At 39.3% G+C, this 20,142-nt stretch overlaps 1 protein-coding gene and 1 non-coding gene across 7 annotated transcripts in view; both read right to left on the bottom strand.

Moving 5' to 3' along the window:
- Positions 1-9,823: 9,823 nt before the first annotated feature.
- Positions 9,824-20,142, bottom strand: part of raw (NDT-like domain-containing protein raw) — a 128,734-nt gene continuing 118,415 nt past the window's right edge. For all 6 annotated transcript variants that reach the window (XM_089234397.1, XM_089234399.1, XM_089234400.1 and 3 more), the window contains 5 exons: positions 19,935-20,025; positions 17,266-17,401; positions 16,299-16,443; positions 16,102-16,185; positions 9,824-13,023 (listed from right to left, as the gene is read on the bottom strand). In XM_089234397.1, coding sequence (XP_089090523.1) covers positions 12,883-13,023; positions 16,102-16,185; positions 16,299-16,443; positions 17,266-17,401; positions 19,935-20,025 — 597 coding nt within the window. In that variant the 3' untranslated portion in view covers positions 9,824-12,882. The remainder of the gene's footprint in view (positions 13,024-16,101; positions 16,186-16,298; positions 16,444-17,265; positions 17,402-19,934; positions 20,026-20,142) is intronic.
- On the bottom strand, positions 17,627-17,700 carry TRNAS-GGA (transfer RNA serine (anticodon GGA)). Its single transcript has one exon. It is a non-coding gene; the product is annotated as a tRNA-Ser (tRNA).

Raw genomic sequence — 20,142 nt, 5'->3', positions numbered from 1 at the left:
AGCCAAACCCACTTTTGAGGTAGATATTCATGCAATAACATTAATTTCAGCTTTTTATTTATTTTTTATTATCTTCTCAAGCGGGAAAATGAGAATTAATGTCTGTGTTGTCTTATATTATCCAATTGCATCAATCCATATAGTTTAGGATGTTTTTAAATTAATTATGGGCCCATATAAATTACATCGAAGAACCACAGCTTTAATCAAGCATTTTTTGAAGGAAAAACAGGCAGATCGATAACGAAGTTAAAAAAAAAAAAAATTCAAAATTTCTAGCTCCCATTAAAAAGAAGAAAAAACGATTCATTTCTATGTTTCTGTCATTTAGATTTGTTTCTTTCATGAATCGCACAGGAAATCGCCATATTGGTTATCTTGTATGTCTTTCAAAAAAAAAGGGAAATATCACGTGATCCAAAAAGCCTCATTGAAGAAAACTCGGGCAGCACCCGGGAATTGTAACTAGTGTATATATATATATGTATAATGACATTCCCTGATTCACTGACTGATTCATCCTCGCCGAGCCAAAACCACTGAAGTTATGAATATGAAATTTTGTGAGTAGTTTCATTTCGTGAAATAAAGACCCACTAAGAAAGGACTTTTCGAAATTCGACCCTAAGGGGGTCATAAGGGGGTTCAAATGTTATATAGAGAAATTATGCCGAGCCAAAACCGCTGGAGCAATACTTATGAAATTTGGTGAGTAGTTTTATTTCGTGATGTAAAAACCCCTAAGGGGATCATAAGTGGGGTTCAAAGGTTATACAGAGAAATCATGCCAAGCCGAAACCGCTGGAGCTATCCAGATTTATGAAATTTTGTCAGTAGTTTTATTTCATGACATAAAGACCTACTAACATGGGCGGAGATACAGGGGGGGGGGGGGGGGGGAGCAGGGGAGAAATTCCCTCTCCCTAGCGTCGAAGTTAGAGCCGACTGGTCCAATGTATTTGGTTATATATAAATTGATATCATCATCATCGTGCGCCCCCCCCCTGACTTTCAAGTCTATCTCCACCTATATGCTCACTAAAAGGGTTTTTTTTTCCTCGAAATACGGCTTCTAAAGTGATCATGGGGGGCCCCCCCAAAGGTTATATGGGGCAATCATCACTGAGCCGAAACCGCTGGAAGCTATAAGTATGAAGTTCTGTCAGTATTATATTTTATAATATACAGACTTGCCGAAACGGTATATCTAAACTTGCAACCAGGGCCCAACCCGCAATTAGATGCTTGGTCAGCCGGGGCAAGCACGCAATTTTGGCGCCCCCTCATAATGTTGAAGGAAAGGTTAAAGAGTGAAGTTTGCACCCCTCTAGTCCGGCGCCCGGGGCACCAAACCCGCCTGCACCCCTCTAGTTGCGGCCCTGATTGCAACACCCAAGGGAATCATGAGGGGATTCAAATGTTATTGGAAAGAAACTTCGCCAAGCAATTTTCAGATTACCAAATCCCGAGCGAAGCCGCGGGTAACAGCTAGTATAATTATAATTACTTAACGATAAGCGCCATCTGTAAGGAAAATTACTTAGTTGTATTGGTATTGTTGGTTGTGGCTTAATTCGGAAACTCGTAAAAAAAAAAAAAAAAAAAAAAAAAAACCCAGTATAATCAAATTTGAAAAGAAAAAAAATTAGATTTTAATTTTAAAATATTGTTAAAAAAATATTTAAAAATATTTATGTACCAACTATAAATTTATGATAAGAAATTAATAATAAGTAGCTGAGTTGCATTACCAGGACCGTATTAAGAGCACTATGGGACCTCGGGTCAAGTGATTTCCCAGAGGCCCTATCTGGAAAATTTACACGCTTACTCTAGAAAATTTCCAAATCTCATTTTTTGAGGCCTTGTGCCGTGCCAACACCTTCTAGAGCAAGGTGCTTTAGAAGGTATTGGCCGTGCCCGGTTGAGACCCATGCGTTAAGACGGTACTGAAACGGACATGAAGTCTTGTGCCTCCCTAGGAAATTTCGAGCCGTTAATTAAATTCTTCACCTGAATGATACAATTTTTTGGTCATTGAATTAAAAATTAAATTAATTTAGTGAAACTGAAATAGAAATATTTTCAAAAGCGGTAAGAAAAATGTGTCCCATAAAATACAGGTCATATATGGTCACCGTATAATAAGTTTTGACTTGCGCTGGTCAAGCGCAAAAAAAGGAAGAGTTGGACCAAAAATGAGAAAATGACCAAGCGCATTGGTGGTTGGGGGGGGGGGGGGTCATTTCAACTTTTCCAGGAGTGGGCAAAGAACATGTACTCAATGTATGTATATATATATATATATATGTTTGTATACATATATACCATTTCTAGTGCCGGGTATATATATATATACCATTTCTATTTGCTAAAACCATGGGGAGGGGGCAACGGCCTCCCTAACGACGGGCTTTGGGGGGGGGGAAGGGTGGTTGTGTGATCTGATTACACTAAAGCCCGGTTCACATGTGTAAGATTGGGGAGGGGTAGCTTTGGTGATTATTACCTGTAAGGAAACTTTTTTTTCCTCATGAGGAAAAAAGGTGAGACGGAGATCCATCAAAAAAGTCCCATCCTTGTTGCGGAATAATGGTGGAATGGGGAAACCGCGATATGAAGGCGTCTTACCCAGGCTCTGCCGCAAGAAGCAACGTAAGCTCTTCGCCCCCCCCCCCCCCCCCCCCGAGAGGTCCAGGGCATCTCCGGCAAAACCAGTATTTATTGATACGTCAAAGATTACATATAGTGCAAGGAAATTAAAAATTAAGTAAAACGAAGAACCAAATCAATAAAGTTAAAGTGCAACGGGAGATAAATAATCATAGAAAGTTGTATAAAATCATATCGCAAAGGGGTGTAATGTGATAGGCCTCCTCGTGGTGCACCCTGGGTAATGCTAAATCTATCACACGTCATTGTCATCGCTTTTTGTGCTCATATACTTCACCTTCAATAGCCCAGATTGCATGTTTTTTTCTACACATCTTGCAGTACTTGTCTTGCGTCTCGTTTTGTCCTGTACATGTTAATGTCTTGTGTCCAACCCCTCATTGTGGACCCCGCTTAGGCGGGGAGGGGTCCTCCCAGACGGGGCGTTGCTTCTAGCGTATGCTCTGTCTGGGACGCTGTCTACCTGCGTGTTTGCCGTGCGTGGAGACCCGTAAGGCTGGAGATGGGGATCCTGGTTAGCCTGATGCGCTAGCTTTGGCCTCGGATTCAGCCGAAACGGGAGGCTTGGATTAGCCCCGTCCAGGTCAATCGGCTGTGGTCGCCTCGGTGGCTGAAGGGGTTACACTACTGGGCAGGTAGAGGGGCCGGGCCTGCCGGACGTCGTTGAGGTTTGTTGGTGCTGCTTCACGACGATCTTGGATCTTGAACGCGTCTGCTCGCCTGCTTTGGTGGTGTATAGCTCCCACCTAACCTGACGTTGCTACTAACCTTCACCGGTTACGTGTGCGCGTCCCCTCGTAGGGCTCCATGGTGGGCATGGTGGGTGGGAGTGGAACCATACCCATTCAAATATGGGAAAAAATCAAAATGCACCAAAACGTCAAAGAACTGCTTCAAACCAAACACATGTCAATGTAACTGCTTCAAATTCATCAACTGTCTCATTTTTCTTTCTGCACTCTTCAGATGCTGAAAAACCGCTGGCCAAAGTATCACCATTTGTAATAGATAAAGCTCTCTATGGCACAGTTGGTACCTTAAAATCGGTGAAGGCTCTTCGTTCAGGAGACCTTCTCATCGAGACTAACACATCCAAACAAGCCGAACTCATTCAAAAGCTCACATCTCTCGGAGACATTCCAATAACAGTCAAAATCCATCCCACGTTGAATTATTCACGTGGTGTCATTTCAGATACTAACTTAATTAACATGGATGAAGAAGAACTAACACAAGAGCTGGCGTCTCAAGGCGTAACATCTGCCAAACATATTATGAGCCGCAAAGATGGCAATCCAGCTCCCACACGAAACATAATTCTCACATTCTCATCACCAACATTGCCGAAAGATATCAAAATAGGTTATTATAACCTCAAAATCCGGCCATACATTCCTAACCCTGTTCGATGCTTTAACTGCCAAAAATACGGTCACTCACGAACGGCGTACCGCAGTCAACCCACCTGCGCAAAATGCGGTGAGAAGGACCACATTTCGGACAACTGCACTAATTCACCATTCAAGTGCGTCAATTGCGGTGGCGACCACCCCGCATTTGACAGAAAGTGTCCGAAATGGAATGAAGAAAAAGAGATCCAGAAGATCAAGGTCCTCAATAACATCTCATATATCGAAGCACGCCGTCGTATAACCTCTAACCAAACTCCAATAGGTAATAGATCATATTCTAATATGGTAACAAATCCATCATCAGCTAATATGACTAACAATGTTGTCACCAAAGCATCCGTAACAACTCAGACTGAACCAATAGCTGATACATCAACTCAAACATCATCATCTAACCAACCGTGTAATAGTTGTGGCTGCTGTTGCTCTGCTGGATTACGGAGGGAGTCCACTACCTCCGAAGAAGAGGCAGGAAAAGCAACAGTGCACACATTCAAAAAACCTACTGTTACTAAACCCAAGATTAATTCTGGAAATAAATCTAAAAAGACCGGATATTCAAGAAAAGCAATACAGAGAGCAATAAAATGTCCCACCCTCAAGAATGTGTCACTAATTGATGACAAGTCAATTGGTGACATGGATCTTGATAATCTATCAGAATCTGGTGGTACTCGCCGGAAACTAGACCGGAATAAATTTAAAGACCTCGAACCGTCTACTTCTACCTAATTTATGGCCAACATAATCCAATGGAACATTCGTGGTCTTAGATCCAATTATGAAGATCTCAAGGATTTGATCAATCGTTATCATCCTGTTTGCGTGGCACTCCAGGAAACTTTTACGAAGCCCTCGGAGACATGGAACATCAGGCGACATTCCCTGTTCCGTATTGATTACGATGACGGGAGTAGAGCCTGCCGCGGTGTTGCTCTGCTGGTTCCACATTACGTGTCGTCGCGCGTTCTAACGCTGCGCACGAACCTGCAAGCCATCGCGGTGGAAATCTCTACAGGCCTAAGGGTTACCATCTGTTCCATTTATTTGCCACCAAATGACACCATCTTACAGAGAGATCTAGAAGATCTGATTGATCAATTACCTCCACCATTTTTTCTTCTTGGAGACTTCAATGCACATAACCTGATATGGGGTTCTAACAGCAACACCCCACGTGGCGAAATGGTTGAACGGCTGTTAGAAGACATGGACCTCGCCATCATGAATGATGGCAGTTTCACTCATTTTCATGCCCCAAACAATAGTTTCACTGCAATAGATCTATCCTTATGTTCACCCTCACTCTTGCCCAACTGGTCCTGGTCGGTTGATCCGGACCTCCACGGGAGCAATCATTTTCCTCTAGTGGTTAAGTGCCTTGATCGAAGCCATAGCATACCTGAGGGTCCTCCTCGGTGGAAGCTTGTGGCCGCCCGATGGGCAGACTTCACGGTCAAGGCAGAAATCACGGAGGATATGGTTTCGCAACCCGACGTCGACAACTGTGTCGACCTTGTGACCAGTTGTATCATCTCTGCAGCAAATGAAACAATACCTAAAGTCTCCTCGAAACTTCCTAAATTTCCTAAACCTTGGTGGAACCACGAATGTAATCTCACGATTAAAGCACAAAAGAAAGCATGGAGTAGGTTCCGGCGGTATCCTACCCATGACAACAAGTTGGCGTTTTTAAAAGCAAAGGCGATAGCGAGAAGAACCAGGCGCCAGGCTCAACGCGAGTCCTGGCAAAAGTTTACCACGGGAATCAATTCATCTACTTCATCAAAAGTCATTTGGGACCGGATCCGAAAAATCAATGGTCATTATCAGTCTCATCCAATCACCATTTTAAACACCAATGGCACTATCATCAGCGATGTGAGGGATATTGCGGATACCATCGCCGCCCATTTCGCCACTGTCTCCAGTGATGCGAATTATCTCCCATCGTTTCATCCCATTAAATCATCGGCCGAACGTACATCGTACACCTTCCGGCCTTTTACACCGGAGGGGTACAACTCATTGTTCACCCTTCATGAACTGACGACGGCCTTGCGGCGAAGTCCTGACTCAGCTGTAGGGCCTGATGCTATTCATTATTCCATGATTCGGCATCTCTCACCAGAATCACTGTCACATTTACTTATTTTATTCAATCGGATCTGGGTCAGTCATTCATTTCCTGACACCTGGCGAGCAGCCATAGTTCTTGCATTCCCGAAGCCTGGCAAAAATCCTCAACAACCGAACAGTTACAGACCTATTGCTTTGACCAGTTGTCTATGTAAGCTCATGGAACGCATGGTCAACTATCGCCTTACGCACTACCTTGAGGTTAACAATATTTTATCGAAACATCAAAGCGGCTTTAGACGGTTCAGGTCCACAACATGCAATTTGTTACGCCTTGAGACATCAATAAGACAAGCATTTGTGAAGAGGGAGCATATGCTAGCCATATTTTTTGACATAGAAAAGGCCTACGACCGTACTTGGAGGCACGGAATTCTTTCCGACCTCTATAATAGCGGCTTGCGGGGCAACTTGCCCATTTTCATTAAGAACTTTCTTGCTCGCCGCATCTTTCAGGTACGGATCGGAAGCACGTTATCAGCTCCCCAAATTCAAGAACAAGGTGTACCTCAAGGTAGCATTTTAAGTGTAACACTTTTTATTTTAAGACTCAACGGGGTGTTGAACCAACTCCCGTTGTCTGTCACTGGCGCACTCTACGTGGATGATCTGTTGATATCTTACCAATCAGTGAATATGAGGTCAGCCGAGAGACAATTACAAACCGCTCTCAACAAGATTAGCAAGTGGGCTCATGATAACGGCTTTTCATTCTCCGCTGACAAGACTGTTGCTATGCACTTTTGTCGGCGTCGAGACCTACATGATGACCCACAATTGTTTCTCAATAACAATCTAATACCTATTGTAGAAAATACTAAATTCCTCGGCATCACATTTGAAAAGAAACTCACTTTCAAACCTCAAATTGCGCAACTAAGAGCTCGTTGCATGAAGACGATGAACCTCTTGAAGGTCATCTCTTCTACATCGTGGGGAGCTGACCGTAAGTCGCTCCTCCACTTATACAAAGCTTTAATAAGATCGAAGCTCGACTACGGCTCCATTGTATACGGGTCGGCACCTCGGAGCTATCTGAGTGTGCTCGACCCAGTCCACCATCTCGCCCTGCGGATTTGTTCTGGAGCTTTCCGGACGTCTCCAATGGAGAGCCTGTATGTCGAATGCAACGAGCCATCACTGACATCAAGACGCCAACAACTTTCTTTGAAATATTATATCAAAATGAAGTCTTTACCAGGTCATCCACTTCATCGTGTCATTTTTAATCCCTCATTTAATAGACTATTTGCTGCTCGCCCTTCATGTGTTCCATCTTACGGTCTTCGTATGAGGGCACTTGTGGAAGAACTAGAATTAGACATCAGTCGTGTGGCCCCAGTTGCTTGGCAACTGGCACCATGGGAGCAGTCTCTGCCATATGTCTCTCTTTCATTATCATTATACCCTAGAGCCACCACAGCAGATGCCATATATCGACAGATATTCTTTAGGCACAGGGGTAGGTACAACAGGTACTTCCCCATATATACCGACGGCTCCAAGAGCCCTGGCCATGTCGGTTGTGCCTACATCTGCTGTGAGGAGACATCTTTCAAACTTCCAGACACATTCACTATATATTCGGCAGAACTGTACGCAATCCTTCAGGCTCTACGTCATATACGACGCAAACGCCACCGACGATGCATTATCTATAGCGACTCTCTCAGCGCATTACAAGCACTGTGTTCCTGTACGTTTCACACTCATCCATTCATTCATTCCATTTTTCATGAACTGCATTACCTCATTCATCATGGTACCACAGTAAAATTTTACTGGGTACCAGGTCATGTAGGAATACCGGGCAACGAAAGAGCAGACACTGCAGCTCGAACAACAACTAACATTGACAATAACCTTTTGGTACCTGCCAGTGACCACTTCTCAATCCTCCGGGAAGTGATGCATCACCGCTGGCAGGACCATTGGAACAATCAAATTAATAACAAATTACATGCCATCAAGCCCACACTTGGCCATTGGCGTTCGAGCTGCAGAACTAACAGAAAGGAGGAAGTTCTGCTTGCCCGGTTGCGCATAGGACACAGTCGTATCACACAATCATATCTTTTATTACGAGAGAGTCAGCCACAGTGCCCACATTGTCAAAGTCCATTAACCATTGCTTTACTTGTTCACATCATCGTCATCATTTTACGACCGCTTTTGGTCATAGTCATCTTTCACTTCATGACATTTTAAATGACCACAGCGATGCATCTCGCATTTTTAAATTCATCAAAGCCATTGGTTTTTATAACAAATTATAGATTTTTACAATTCATGTCATTTTTTTATGCTTTACGTTGCTTTTTATCATGCATGATTTTAGTATTTTGACATGACAAAAGGATGATTTTTCTTATTTTTATATAATTTGTTTTGGCGCAGTTTGACCAAATTGGTCCTTGCGCCAGAAAATTTAAAATCCAATCCAATCATATCGCAAAAGGCGCAATCAGAAATTTGATTGATCAAGGATTGTATGACAGAAGGGCAGAGCACCCCATTGCGTTCAGGCAGTTCAATACACTCAGTCCAATTCGCTTTTGATCATTGTCGAGGGTCTTTAAAATATCTCTGGGACACTTGATTAGATTTAGTATTCATCCGGCTCCTCGACTTCAAACAGTGCCACCAGCGCACTGTCAGGGTGAAGACGCGGCGATCTCCTTAACGGAGTTACAGGAGCTGGAGGAGACGGATCCCTTATCTTCTCAGGATGTTCCTCAAGGAAAATTTCACACCCACCATTTGTCTTATCTTTTCTTTTGATTCCTCTCGACGTAGTATGCCAAGCATCCATGGTCTGTGTAGATGTGCAGCGAACGGAAGTGAAAGGGCGTCGTTTCTGGACAGCATGTGGCGTAGTGCAGGGACGTGCCAGGCCACGACCTCCTATATAACTAGTTATCTAGGTGGTCGTGGCCAGGCTCAAGACAAGAACATTTGTCACTGGCAATCGCTTTAAAGCGATGTACGTTTGCCGGGAAAAGCCCATGACCGGTGACAAATGAGATGAGATCGCGTGACCCCAGCCCCTGCTCCTAGTATCTACTTTATTTATAACTTCATGAAACAGTTGATCTTCCTGATGCCTCCGGCATATCCCAATCCAGTCGCCACTTTGCTATCATGTCCAGGGCCACAACTAGGGGGGGGGGGAGCAGGTGGGTCTCGTGCCCCAGGCGCTGGACCAGAGGGGCGCAAATTTTATTCTCAAACCTCTCCTTCAACATTACAAGGGGACGCCAAAATGCGCACTTGCCCCGGGCGACCAAACATCTAGTTGCGGCCCTGATCATGTCCCTTGGCGTAAGAAGCTGGATATGAGAGTTTGTCGCAAAAGTCTCCTGTATTGGTCTCTTCTTTAGCCGCTGCATGCGTTAGCTCGTTTCCTCACTGGCCGTTGTGGGCTTTTACCCAGGAGATGCGTATTGGAGGGTGAGATACAAGTATACTCCTGATCCTTCTGGCCATTGCGTTTTCAGAGAGCGGATTTAGAATGGCCTGGATATCATAAAATGCAAAACCATTTTGGCGCTTCACAGAATTTTCTGTGACGAGCCGCCACTAAAGAATTGCACACAAAATGAAATAGTAAAGACTATTTTAATTCGTTTTTTTCTTAAAAAATATTACATCACAATGAAAACAAATAAACACGCACATAATAATTAATATACACTTTTTGCGCGAATGTGTTCTTTCTCCCAGAATGGCATTCCAGAAATTTTTTGCAAAAATATCTCCAAGATATAGATAGGATCTGAATTATTTTATACATTATTCTACAAATTTTCAATAACACAAGTGCTAGAGTTCTACAGCAATGAATATATACATATATCCTTAAAACTGAATGTTTTTTAAATAGGTACTGTATATTTCCTTTTATTTCTGTACATGTCCATCGCAGAATACATAATATTCATACATACACATACAGGCGATGCATACATGACATTTCTGTCACACGAGACAAACATTTAAATAAAAATGTGTGAAAATTAGCTGCTTGCACAGCATCATTCAAATTATATTTATGCAAAAATCAAAAATAGTGACTTTCCATTGAATATGTAAATTTAGCTACATTAAAATGTGGGAAACTCATCTAATGAAAGATGAGAGACTCATTCTTTCACCAAAATACATGATTTTCTTTCTACTGAAATTTATATTTGAGTCATGAAACATTATAAATATTAGGATGCAAGTTTTTGAATTGTTGAAGTCAAGATATAGCATATGCCATTGCTACACGTAGAATATGTGTGGATAAACTTTCTTTCAAGCACGTTTTTTGAAGGAAGTTATTGTTAGAAGAATTTTTAAATTGAAAACCTTTGTGAAAAAAACTGTGAATGATAGGATTTGATGCAGTTTTGATGATCAATGAGTGACTATGATGAATGAATTTGTTTATACCATATAATTATATGCAAACAACAAATAAATGCTATCCTCATCATAAAAACGAGATGAAAACAGGTTGCAATTCTTCAATAGTAAATAATTCTTCAATAGTGAGTAAGGATGTCAGAAGCAGGAGAGGGGAAATTCAGAAATAAGCCATTCTTGAAATCATTGCATCAAATTTTTGTTCTTCAAACCCTTCAAAAATAAATAGTCATGGCACAGCCTGAAAATGATGCAGATTCATTGATGGAACGCATTGACGCGTGCAAAAGATAATCAAAACCACTAGAACACAAATGCCCCTTTTTTAGAACAAGCAAGAGCCAGTGTTTACAAAGAAAAAAAATTTCAAATAGTGAAGAATGATGAAGATTAACGACGCTAGTAAAAAAAAATCAATCTCAACTGAAAATATTAAATTATTTCTTTATTAATAGGAATTAAATCAAGATATAGTAAATACTTTATAAAACAATGAGTACTTTTCAATATTTATGAAGTCTTGTGAGAAACCACTAAGTCATAACAGACTCTTTTTCAGGGCAGGAAGCGACATAAACATAAATTATGGTATGGTGATATACTTAACATGTATATCAATGAACTATTAAAAAAATTTTGCATAAGATAATCCTTCATTTTTCCATTAAGAATTTAGATTTTGCGCAATGAGAGCAACATTCATAAAATTTCTCGACACTGAAGAAAAACTAGCGAAACATAAATTCAAGTTACCATTTTTAAACAGTATTAGTTATTATAAATCAATTTTTGGTCAGGATTTTTCAATCAGAATTAATATTGAGAAACAATAGCGACTTGAACTGGTCATACCATCATTCTGATAGGCACAAGAAAAAAAGAACCTCTATAAGTCTCTGTTAAAGATGAAAACAACTAATATTTTAGTACAGTGTTTCTCAAACTTTTTCCACTGAACAACTCCTTTGCTATAGGCAACATTTATCCACAGTTTCCCAATGCATTATAACAAAGAGCTACTTCAAAGTCTTGAGCAGGAAAACATCAATGTGTCACATCAAATGTCGAGAGGTGACGATGACACCCCCCTAAGGCAGGGTGCACACTGGGTGGATACATCAAGTGGTGTGATCTGCGAAATCGTAACAAAATGGGTACAAATTGATTTTTTTAAATTCATAACTTCATCTCGCAATACTTGTGTATTCCCAAGGGATCAGTATGACCCTTCCAGGAAATAAGATGAATAAGAAGATCTGTAATAATACAGATTTTGGTTAAAAATAGAAATGAGTATTAATTCTTTGTTTTATATCAGAGTCAATTTTGTTATGTGTGACAGATCGCATCACTTGTCCTATCAGATCAGTGTGCATGCACTCTGCCTAGTATAGGTTGGCAACCTGCCCCGGGGTAACAGCACACACTTTGAGAATCACTGTTTTAGCACATGAATTTTTAGCAGTAGCACATTTCCACTTATTTCATGACACTGATAAAATAAAAAATATTGTTAAAAAATCATAATGAACTGACAAAAATAATTTCTTTTTTATTAATAGGAATTGAGTCATTGGAGTAAACATTTTAAGAGTAAGTTTCATCATCATAACATTTTCATCACACAATTTCATTAATAAATCAATTTCTTTTGTTCTCAATAATAATAATAAAAAATGTGGAATGCTTACACAGAGCACAAACAAAAAAAAAACTTTGTTCATAATTGACGAGAAAGACACAATATCAAATACAATCATATAGACCGATCTGAAAATAGCAGAATCTTATATAAGTTAATTTCAAGCTGCAAAATTGTCACATCTCTGAACTTATCTGAGAAGAAAAAAGCGTGGACGATAAATACACAAAAAAAAGTCGAAAATTTCACCAATAATCTAGTACCTGAGCTAAAATCTGTCGTGCTCACAACATACACATAAAAAAAAATGTTAAAATCAAAAAAACGAAAAACAAAACCTTTTTTTTCAAACACAGAAATTACACAACAATAAAATAAAACAACAAAAGTGTGCGCATTTGCCCTTTTGCTAGACATTAATATATTTTTTTTCTTAATTAAACATGGCAGTTACACCCCCTTTTCATAGCGATTATTATTTTTCCTCTGTCTGTTTTTTATATTTTATAACAGCTGTCACAAGATGAATCAGTTCAGATCTCCACAGCTCAAAAAATGAAAAAAAAAAATTGTTCAGTTACTAAATAAAACTAAAAAATAAATGATCTATGAATGTGAAAGGCACATATTGATGGCACATGCAGTTGCTTCACTTATATTCTGGAAAACGGGTACACCAGCACGAGTTGCTAAGTCTGATAGGTAGACTCGACCTCTGTTATAGTCTTTGACTGCTTGAGTCGAGAGCTATAAAATAAAAATATATATATATTAATGAAATAGCCATTGAGAGGCTAATACATACACACTTTATTATTGAATCATCGAGGAAAATATTTTAGGTAGAATCATCTCATAAAGTCATAACTATATATCTTACTGTCACTGTACAAAGTCAAGAATCTTTGTAACGTGGCCAGTTTCTGAAGTCAATTAGCAAGAGTCCAGACATTGCATACATAAATTGGCATACATTGGCACTAAAGGCATACAAAAATTGGGCCCATACTTTTTTCACTTTTTGTTGATAAACTCGATCAGGGTATCGATGGGATTGTTAGCAAATTTGCAGATGACGTGAAGCTAATTGGGGTAATAGGGAATCAAAGCGATGGAGAGTCGCTCCAGACCAGTCTAAACAGAATTGCAACATGGGCAAATGAATGGAGCATGACGTTTAGCGTTGATAAGTGCATGGTCGCTCATTTTGGTTCGAACAACCCACGGTTCTCTTACGAGTTAAATGATGTCACTATCTCGGATGCAACTAGGGTCACCGATTTGGGTATTCTCATTGACGAGCGGCTTAGGTTTTCTGAACATTGTTCAGCGGTGGTCAAAAAAGCAAATAGAATGCTTGGTCTCATTTTCAAAAAAGTATCTTCGCGTTCTCCTAAAGTCATTCTTCCGTTTTTTCGAGGCTTAGTTCGTCCTGGACTGGAGTATGCAGTAAGGTTTTGGAGACCATACCTACAGAGGGACATAGACTTGGTTGAAGGGGTGAAGAGAAGAGCTACACGTGTTCTTATTGGCACACAGGGCTTGAGTTATGAAGAGAGACTTCATTTTTTGAATATGCTTACATTGGATGAACGCAGGTGTTGAGGAGATATGATCAAAGTGTTCAAAATTTTCAACGGGATGGATAAGATGGACCGTGAACTTTTAGTCACCGCCAATCGACTGCTTTTACAAGGGGGCACCAGTATCGATTGGTGCGGGACAATGCAAGGTTAATGGTGTCGCAGGGAATTTTTCTCTAATATAGTTGTTAATGAATGGAATAGCTTACCCTCGGAGGTAGTTAATTGTAACACAATTGACACGTTTAAAAAGAAATACGATAAACATATTGGGGTGAATCGAGAAGTTATCCATACTTAGAATAAGACAACCATAAATACATTATGAGCATTGTATAGTATTTTATCACGTGTATATATTGTTTATAATCTTAATTTTTAATTGGGTTGCTGTATTTTTGAAATATATAACATCCATATTTGTTATGGGCATCTTTTTCTCAGCCACCTCGTTGGGCATTTTGCCTGTTGGGGCGTTGTAGTTGTATAAAACTAATGGCTTATACTGAGAGAACCAAACCTGCGAAGTTATAAAAGTGTCATACAGTAATAATAATTGCTCCAAGTTTTCTACCAACATCACAAATGTGCATTTTACACAGTTGCTTTGACATGCTTTCACAGCAATTGCACTGACTGCCAGCATGAGAATGCCGTGGTTGGCTGAACTTGGTTTCAAAACTTCAAGGTGCACAAATACAAGCTGATCTCTCATTTCAAAATTTTGTACCAACTAGAGTAATCAAGGTCTACAACATTTAAAATTCCCTTAAAATTCCCATGGTGCATGATATAGGAAAAATATAAACTTCCGAGTTGTTTACTTCTGAATTTGAAAAAGGGTGGAAGCATTTCTGGAACACAAGATGCACATTCCTCAGAAACTTGATGAAGATACATAATACATACACAGCAAGTTCAGACATACACCAACTTGCAATAAGTTTCTAAGAAGAATGTTTACGAGGGGCACGTGCAGTCAAGTAATAATCATAGCATGTGGATGCTACAACAGAAGGTATAACCTTTCGTTTTGGTACTAGCCTAAGCAGGGCTGCTTGAACCACAACAGTTTGAACCTGAGACAGTAACGGCAACCTTCACAGTGGTAGACGAGCATCTTACCACCATGTCACTCAGGCACCGGTTTAGAGGAAGCACTAACAAATTATAAAGAAAGGCGCGGTGAACATCAGTGCACTATAGTTTGATGTAAGCAAACTTCACTACGATAACTCCACTTTTTATGGTAGGATAGAGAAAACTTTTAACATATCCGAAAAAAAATTTGTTTCTCATGATTAATTGACTTATTTCTCTTCACGGGCCAGAACTTCCCATTTCTCCAAGTTAAGTCTGGCACGCACCAAGGTTTGGTTCTCTCGCCATTATTATATTTGATTTATATAAACGATCTTCCTAATTCCATCAATTGCCACATCAGACTCTTTGCAGACGATTGCATCATCTACCAAACAGTGCACAACGAATCCGACCAAGCATCTCTCCAAAACAATCTCAACATTATTTTGAAATGGTGCTCGTCCTGGCAATTACCCCTTAATTCTTCAAAAACAGTTTTTATGAAACTTGCTTGCAAAAGACTTCCTCTCGATTCTTCTTACTCTATCAATAATTCTCTAATCAACGAGGTTTCCTACTTTCCCACCTATATCCTTCCTGTACTCTCATATGCCTGTGAAATCTGGAATCCCCATACTTTCTCCAATATAGACAACCCTTAATCTATTCTAAATAAATCCACCCGCTTCATTTTAAACTGTTGGTCATCCTCTGTCTCCGTTACTGAACTCAAGCGCTAACTCAATATCCAACCACTTTCCACCCATAGACATATCTCTCGATTAACTTTTCTTTTCGAAGTCCTTCATGGCCATTTTCATATCAACACTTCCAATTTTTTAACTCCAGCTTCATACTTTTCCAATAGAATTAACCATTCCCATAAATTGAAACCCATCTTTGAATCCACTGATTGTTTCAAATTTAGCTTCTTTCCGCAAACAATAAACGATTGGAACCTCCCACCAAACATTTTTGATTGTACAACAGTTTCTGATTTCCTTTGTAACATCAATCGTCTCTTCTGTCAAGCTTTACCACCGCATTCCCTTGTATAGGCCTCGGCCAAGCAATATTGAATAAATAAATAAATTGAGTGAAATTGAACAGCACGTTATTATGAAACAAGGGGAAAAAAGATATCAAATTATTTAATCACCTTTTCTCCATCAATCACAGTATCATCAGCAATGTATTGTATACATAAAACAACTTGGCAACCCAGTCCGATATAGTGAACGGCCTGAGTAGAGAAAAATGATAATAAAAACAATTAAGGAAGAAATAATAATAAAGACACTGTGATTTAAACTATATAGTAAAATGATATTAGTTGAAAATAATTTCCACACTTACAACTATCATATCTGCAAGGGAACGCGAATCTGCAGTAATGACGAACAGAAGAACTTGACTGTTTTCAATGTTTGCGGCTTCAAGAGGAATCAGTCGTTCACTCCATACACCGTTATGGGGAACAAAATATGTTAATCCTTTCTTCCTGGAAATCAAAAAATGAGAATATGAAAAAAAAATAATAATAATGATAGAAAAATTGCCACGTTGCTATGAAATATTGAAAGAAATATTTTCCCTCAAAATTTGTTACATAAAAATTTTTATGTATGTTAAAACTATAATTTGCGGAGAGCCGAGAATCACACTGGGGAGTTGACAAATCAAATACCCTGGCAGCAAATTAGATATACACATGATACACAGCAAATGGGCGCGGGAAAAGGGGGGGTATGGCATTTTACTGGTGAACCTTTGATCCTAGAGGTATACTTCCAATTAGAAAAGTTTCCAAATAATGTGTAGTACTCAGATATGTCACCTATGTTTCAAGGGGTTGCATAGTGATTAAAGTTAAAAAAAAAAAAAAACCTTTTATACAGTCCCCATGTGCCCTGAAACTCAATTAGAAAGTTGTTGCCTTCTCTTCCCTGATGCCAACAACAACAAAAAAAATTTAATGTTTCTAAGTGCAATATTCACTGAGATATTCGATTTCAAAAAAGGAGGAAAGTTGGTAAAAAAAAAAAAAAGAGCTCTAAATGCAGAATAATTTGGGGATTTTTCAATCTCATAAGACGCACTTGAGTGCAACTCATGTGCGAGTGCAAACTTGAGTGCAAAAAGTTTGAAGGAAAAAAAAAAAAAACATGAATTTTTTGAACTAATTAGTACTGTATTCATTGAGACTATTACTAGTGGTGTAAATGAGCTTCTGCTTTAGATTACATTCTTGCCAAACTCATTTCTGATCAATTTTAAATGATGGCACAACTTGAAAATGTAAATTAATGGTTGTTCAAATTACTTTATCAAAGGTATGGCAATATCTTCTCTCCACAAGGAAGGCTTAGATGTGCCACCCAAGTAAATGTGACGATACTCTGCAGAAAAACTGACATCATTTTCATTTCGGGATGCTTTACTTTCAGGAGTTGGCCAATCTAGAATCACAAAGAAGATCAATCCTTTAAAAAAAACATACGTATGCAAGTATTTAATTGATTAAAGTAAGAAATTTGTGCGCATAAGAAAACCAAGATGAGATCAATAACTAATCATATTGGTAATATCTTTGATTATTAAGTGAAGGGAAAAATTATCTGTACGAAGGTTTTTAAACAACTAGCTGTTGCGAAGATATATTTCGGAAATAGAGAAAATTCAACTGCCCCTGGGGGGAATCGAACCCACGTCCTTTCTCTTTCCGGGTGAACGCCCTAGACCACTAGGCTACAGAGGCACAGAATCTCTCAATCTTTCCTTGGAGCTCGTGTACACTGAAAGGGTCTGTACATGGACATTGCACACTGAAGGGTCCGTATGGTAGCGGAGAGTGACGTCATCCTTGTATAAAATTTAGGGGCATTCTGTATGTTGCAAAAAATATAGCTTTCTGCACACAAACTTTTAATACAAGAAAGATAATTTTATACAAACTAAGACATGTCAACTTCAGTAAATAAAACCGCTGGTAAGCCTGCCGCCCATTCCTTGGACTGGGCATGGGGGGGGGGGGGGGTCGAAGTTTGTGTCTGGTTTGGCGGACAAGAAAATGAAGTAATAAATTTCAATATCCATTTAGTAGAGTTGCCAAAACTTTTTGTTCCATCTTCCCATTATTCAGAATTATTATTTTTAATCTTACCCTCTTAAGTCAATTCATACAATCAGATACTACAATCATAGCCTCTAATCTACACCCTAAATCAGCGGTTCTCAACCGGTGCTAAGCGGAGTCCCAAGGGCTCCACTTAGAAAATAACAAAACTTAATTTCAAAAAAAAATTATATATATATATATATATATATATATATATATATATATATATATAAATAATGAAAATAAATCATGAAAATAAATCAGATAAATCATTTGATGTATGAATAAAAAATAGTCCTACGGAGCTCCACCATAGAAATTATATACCAGAAAGGGCTCCACGAAACAAAAAAGGTTGAGAACCGCTGCCCCAGATCATTCTGCTGTCAGTGTATAATTTACAAGTGGGCTTAGCGGCTGTATCCCGGGTTGACAAGTTTGGAAAAGCAGAAAGTTTTAGGCATGATTGGACAAGAAAATGAGTAGCTTGAAAAAAAGCTGCAAAATTTGTGTAGCCAACGATCTGCCTCTGTCCAGACAGCGAGGGACCAAGTCAGTGAGTGATCAAAATTGTGGCCTAGAGAATGTGAATAACCAAAAGAGTTACCTAAAGCATTTGGGACAGTCAAAAGAGTGACCTAGAAAGGAAGGGACTAAGTCAGTGAGTGACCAAAAGAGTGATCTAGAGCAGCGGTTATAAACCTTTTTCTGACTTGCGGAGCCCTTTTTGGTAAAACATTTCTATGACGGAGCCCTGTAAACCTATTTTTTATTTATTCATCAAAGTTACTGATTTATTTTTGTTATTTAAAAATATTTATAATTATTTTTTTTCAAATTTACTGTTTTTTTTTGTTCTCCTGGAGTGGCCATGGAGAGTACACACGGATCCCCAAGGACTCTGCAGAGCACTGGTTGAGAACCACTGATCTAGAGGGTATGTGAATGAATGAAAATGGGACTGAATAAAAGAGCGACTTAGAGTGTGTGTCTGCAAGTATGTGAATGACCAAAAAGAGTGACCTAAGGAGCAAGAGATTAGTTCAGTGAGCAGAAAAATAATGACCTAAGGAGCAAGAGATCAGTTCAGTGAGCAGAAAAAGAATGACCTAGAGAGCAAGGGATCAGTGAGCGATCAAAGTGACCTCTAGTGTGTGTGTGTGTAAGCATGTGCATGACCAAAATAGTGTGCAAGCTAGTGAATGACCAGAAAGAGTGACCTGGGGAGTGTCAGAACATGCAAGTGATCAAAAGAGTGACTTTTTCAGAGACACAGTAGTAGTTGCAAGAGTGAGAGGTGCAAGCGGGCTATAGCACAGGGCAGTGAATTCGGGGAATGATTGATAACTAAAATTAGACTAGAATCAGGGGAAGGCAGCAAAATCGCCACATGTGGTAGTCTACATGTGGCAAAACTGTAAATTGTCTCTGTTCATCACCCCCCCGGGAGGATATCACCCACTTTAAGGAAATACTCACTTTTGAAAGGTGTATTGAAATTGTATCGGGAGGGAGGGATTTAGGCACAAAATAAGCATTAATTTGAATGGTTTTATCCACTAATGGCAGTATCAACTGATACATTAATGCATGAAAGCATGCAGGGCCAGTTCTGGACACTTTTCAAGTCTAAGCAAATAATATTTTGGTGATAAAAAAAATTGTGCCCCCCCCCTCCTTCAATTGATGCCTTCTGCGGCCATTTAGTTTGTCGGAGTCAAGGTTCGGCCTTGAAGGCAGGAAATAGACTGGAAAAATATTGTTCACTTTTCCAGTTCATCAGATGATGTATAATTGAACCTGTGTTAACTGTTTTTATGTATTTTTAAGACATTAGGTGAGATTGATAGATATCCAAAATGTCAAGTACTTACGAAGGAGTTTTGAAAGTGGGGACAAGGCAGAACAAAAAAATTGTGATGCTTTGTTTTTCAGTGAATCTAAATGTTGAGACTCATTACCCTCCTAAAAAAAAAATGGGAAAAATATATATACATATATATAACATAATTGTCAAAAAATAATACATTAGCATGAAATTTAATATAAAACCTGTTCTGATTAAAGAAAGTTCTGGAATCT

This window comes from Pholcus phalangioides, unplaced genomic scaffold (assembly GCF_987345545.1).
Source record: "Pholcus phalangioides strain wild (caught in Gottingen) unplaced genomic scaffold, Ppha-v1.0 ptg000008l_1, whole genome shotgun sequence".
Taxonomy (NCBI): Eukaryota; Metazoa; Arthropoda; class Arachnida; order Araneae; family Pholcidae; genus Pholcus; species Pholcus phalangioides.
The sequence above is the reverse complement of the archived record's forward strand: the minus strand, read 5'-3'. Positions and strand labels throughout refer to the sequence as shown.